Genomic DNA, 4,870 nt, shown 5'->3' on the forward strand with positions numbered 1-4,870 from the left:
TATTGATAAATATTTGCACAAACCCACATTTTTAGATAAAATGTGATCACTTAATCAGATTTGTCCATTCATGTGACCATTAGCTGAGCTCATGTGTGTGTCAGTCTAATCAATGTACCAGAAAATTGTGCATTGTCCATGTTGTTAAAAGGTTCTGTGATTGAAAAGCAACCTGCGATCAAAATGTATTAATTTTTTGAACGCATTCATTTTTTTAGTCATTAGTTGATCAAAACTAATGTGTTAAAGTCCAGTGTCTGATTATCACAATAGTATACTATTCTTTAAAAAAAAAAAAAAAAAAAAATTATGAATGAATTAAATTATTAATTACTTCAATGTGAATAAAAACAGTTAATAAAAATGTTAAAATAAATTCATCCGTTCAATAATAATATTAAAAGTGAATAAAAACAGAAATACACTTTGGTTATAGCCCCCAATAACACTCTAAAGCTGTTTTATTTTTTGTTTGAAATTGTTCTTAGTACTGTATTTAACTCTGCCTGCCTTTGCCAACAATAGATATCATTTAGTTGTATTATTTACTGCCTATGAACGCTCATCTTTCAGTGCTATTGACGGCATGAGAAGACTAATCCATTTTGACAGGGAATGTTCATTCGCCCCCTTCCAGTCGAAGATTAACTAAATGTCGAGTGCTGTCAGTGCCAGCAATTGAGTTTAATGAGTGCTCCATTGAGGGTTAAGGAACATGAGAAGATCAATCGTGTGATTATTATGACTCCCCACAAGGCACTATGAGGTCACATGACACTTTCATCTATTACTAACAACAGAGACCCCTCCCCATATCATAAAATTTGAAATTTATATCTTATTGTTCTACAGTCTGTTAGGGTTTCATGTGTAGTATATTTGGTTTATATGTGTAATTTGTATTCCTGTTTAAATGACTGATTAGCATGACTTTGTGCTCATACTCTTTTATTACATTGTTATGTTTCAATATACAGTACAGTACATGAAAAATGTCATACATAAGGTTCAACACTTTACTTTCAAATGGTAGATAACATGTGCAATCAAAAAGGTTCTTACATCTCATCAGCACAACAACCAGCTGCTCTCCTTTGATGAAACATCAAAATACATGTACATACAGAAAAGGAAAAGTACATTCAAAGGGTGTTCTCTACACCACTTTGGCCCCAGAGGAACCAGGCTGTAGTATGCGCAGAGTAACAATATGTTTAACAGTTCTTCTAAACCAGGGGTATAACAGGGCGTAAATCAAAGGGTTCACACACGAGTTGAAATTAAACAGGTAGAGAACATAATGTGCAGATGATGAAAAGCTTAAGTCACCTATGAGAGAAAAAATGTAAAATGGACAAAAGCAGGCAGTGAAAACGAGAACCACAACACCGAGAGTCCTGGCCGCTTTCAGCTCAGATTTCTTTGGGCCTAAACGGATTGAATTCTGTGCTTTGCCACATGTGACGTGAGAACGCATAGCTCGTGCCTGAGACACGACAACCATAAACACTCTGGTGTACAGTGTGACAATAATGCTGAGAGGGAGGATGAAAATCACAACCATAACAATAATCCCATCATTTACGGTAGAACTAACAAAACATTCACCATAGCAGGACCTGCATTTTTCTGGATGAGCCAGATGATCCCTCAAAAGAAAGCAACAGTAGAGGGACAACAAAAACCAGCAGAGACAAACACAAAGTTGGATTCTATTCACAGTGATCCTCTCCTTATAGTGGAGAGGATCGCAAATGGCAATGTAACGGTCAACTGATATCAACACCATGTTTCCCACTGAGGCGGACACGATGATGAAGGAGGCAAACTGATACCAAATGCATGCTATGTCGCCAAAAGCCCAGCAGGATGTTCTGAGATAGATCTGACCAGGCCACACCAGGAGGCCCACCAGGACGTCGGAGACGGCGAGAGAGAGGAGGAGCAGGTTGGTGGGAGTGTGAAGCTGCCTGCACACAAGAAAAATAATATACAGTACAATTGGAAACAGTATGCAAGATAGACAACACTTATACATCAGCTTCTGATTCCCAATGAAACAGACAACGTGAGATTGAAAAAGAACATATGCCTGAAATGGGAGATTGCAACAATGACGAGCAAATTGAGCAGCACAGTGAAGACACAGGTTAAAGAGAGCAGAGCATTAAGAACATCTTCAGATGATTCAAACATGGACTTCTTGCAGGACAGGTTGGCAAGCTGTGGAAAGCAGAGCTCTGAATGGTTATTGCGCTCCATGCAGAAGTTGCCGCTCACCCAGGGTTCTGGCCAAACTCCTCCAAGGCCCGCCTCATTAATAGGTTCTAGGACCGCCTCCAAGCAAATCTGATTGGATAAAAGATTGTTTATGTTTCCAAAGTATGATGTCATGACTACTGCTGTCAAGTCACAGCACTAAGGGTATAACGATACATTGATCCTGATCGATATCCATCAATCGAAGGCCCTCATAACGATCTGAATCATGGCAGACTTTGTAATATCGTCAAATGTCGCATCCAAATCGTATGTTTACGAAATTGGTGTTTAGCGATATAGACCAACACAACGTTCGTTTAAGCAACATTCCAATCAAATTGATTAGGGCCGTATTCATATCAGGAAAGGCCAAAGTTCGCTTTCTTTGTTGTGCACCGTATTACGAAATCATCCGGACTTTTTTGATGCGGTTGCTTTTTGAATCGCAATATCAGTGAGCAACACAGGATTTGACAACAAACCTACGCATGTGCAAGAATCATTCAATCATTTGACAAAACGGTCCTGGCGGGGTAACATGGTAAAAAAGGAGGTAAATAACTGAGCTGCAGAGTGCTGCAGTTTTGCTCATAATGATTTGTTTTATCCAATTACAAGCGTTTGTGGGAAGTTTGGTGCATCAGAGTCCATGGATGCCACGACAGGGTGCAGGGTCCATGTTGTTAAAAGGTTATGTGATTGAAAAGCAACCTGCGATTAAATTGGATTGTAAATTGAGTTAGATCGTATTCATTTTTTGTAACATTCATTTTTTTTTTCGTCTTTAGTTGATGACAGTTAAAGTGTTTAAGTCTCACGTCTGATTATAACAATCGTATATTATTCTTGTTTTGTTTTTTTGAATGAATGAATACAGTGATAAATTACTCAAATGTGAATAAAAACAAAAATACACTTTGGTTATAGCACCCAATAACACTCTAAAGCTTTTTTCTTTTTTTGTTCAAACATTTCCATAGGACTGCATTTAACTCTTACTGCCTTTGACAACAATAGATATCATTTAGTTATATTTACTGCCTATGAACGCTCATCTTTCAGTGCTATTGACGGCATGAGACGTCTAATTCATTTTGACTAGGAATGTTCATTCGCCACCTCACAGTAGAAGATTAACTGGATGTCGAGTGCTGTCAGTGGCAGCAATTGAGTTTAATGAGTGCTCCATACAGGTTTAAGGAACATGAGAAGATCAATCGTGTGATTATTATGACTCCCCACAAAGCACTATGAGATCACATGACACTTTCATCTATTACTAAAAACAGGGACGACTCCCCATATCATAAAAAGTCAGCTGCTCTCCCCTGAAGAAACATCAAAAAACATGCAGATACAGAAAAGGAAAAGTACATTCAAAGGGTCTACTCTACACCACTTTGGCCACAGAGGAGCCAGTCTGCAGTATGCGCAGAGTAACAATATGTTTAACAGCTCTTCTAAACCAGGGGTAGAATAGGGCGTAAATCAAGGGGTTCACACACGAGTTGAAATTATACAGGTAAACAACATAATATGCAGATAATGAAAAGTTTATGTCATCTACGAGAGAAGAAATGTAAAATGGACAAAGGCAAATACAATATCTTATTAGGTGGTTATATCTTAACACTGAACAACAGTCATGGCTAGAATTAGAGCAAACAGACTGCAACCAAATACAATTGGCAAACCTCCCCTTTATTAGCTCTAGTATTAAGCACCATAGCTGCTTCAAAAACCCAATGATATAGCATGTACCTTGAAAGCCTGGTGGAGAGGTATGGAAATTACGCAATCACAACAAGCCCCGTGTAAATTCTCACCAATCTGGCACAACCCAGACTTTGGAGTTAATAAAATTCCTATTTATTTCAGCGCATGGGATGATACGGGAATAAACCAGTTACAGCATTTGTTTAAAGATAATACATTCATGTCATATGAAAAAATAATGCAAGATTTCCAGATCAAAGGGGTCAATTTCCTGCAATACAATAAAATCAGGGCAGCCATCAGAAGCAAATTTCCATCACTAACGGGTACGTTAGACCCACCACCTTTCGTAAATAAAATAATAAATATACATCCTCAACAAAAAAAAATACTTTCAAAAGTATATAAAGCCCTCTCATGTAACAACTCTACTTGCCTACCAATCGAAAAATGGAATAACGAACTTTCGGTAACATTAGATAATAACTATTGGTCCAACATCTGTAAAAATACATTTATAATGACAAAGAATAAGAACCTTCAGCTTATACAGTTCAAAATACTGCACAGATGGCATATTACTCAATCTAAAATGCACAAAATGGGGTTCTCCCAATCCGATAAATGTACAAACTGCAACGAAGATACTTCAGATACATATTTTCATGCTCTTTGGCAATGTAAACCAATACAAGATTTCTGGGCACAGGTAACGAAGAAACTCTCTTTCCTATTGAACTGCAGGATTCCATTGTCTCCAACTCTTTGTCTGCTTGGCGATCTGAATACAGTGAATATCTCTATCCATCAAACCCGTCCACTACTAGCAAGTCTAACGATAGCCAAAAAAACAATATTGTTGAATTGGAAAAACAAACAAAACATTAGCATT

General features: G+C 37.7%; 1 protein-coding gene across 1 annotated transcript; it reads right to left on the bottom strand.

The window, feature by feature from the left end:
• Positions 1-1,156: 1,156 nt before the first annotated feature.
• On the bottom strand, positions 1,157-2,262 carry LOC130927183 (trace amine-associated receptor 13c-like). The gene is made up of 2 exons (XM_057852819.1): positions 2,093-2,262; positions 1,157-1,970 (listed from the first exon to the last, which is right to left on the bottom strand). The coding sequence occupies exons 1-2, from the start codon at positions 2,260-2,262 to the stop codon at positions 1,157-1,159; spliced, it is 984 nt and encodes a 327-aa protein (XP_057708802.1).
• Between the last annotated feature and the right edge of the window lie 2,608 nt (positions 2,263-4,870).

The sequence above is a fragment of the Corythoichthys intestinalis genome, chromosome 12 (genome assembly GCF_030265065.1).
Source record: "Corythoichthys intestinalis isolate RoL2023-P3 chromosome 12, ASM3026506v1, whole genome shotgun sequence".
Lineage (NCBI taxonomy): Eukaryota > Metazoa > Chordata > Actinopteri > Syngnathiformes > Syngnathidae > Corythoichthys > Corythoichthys intestinalis.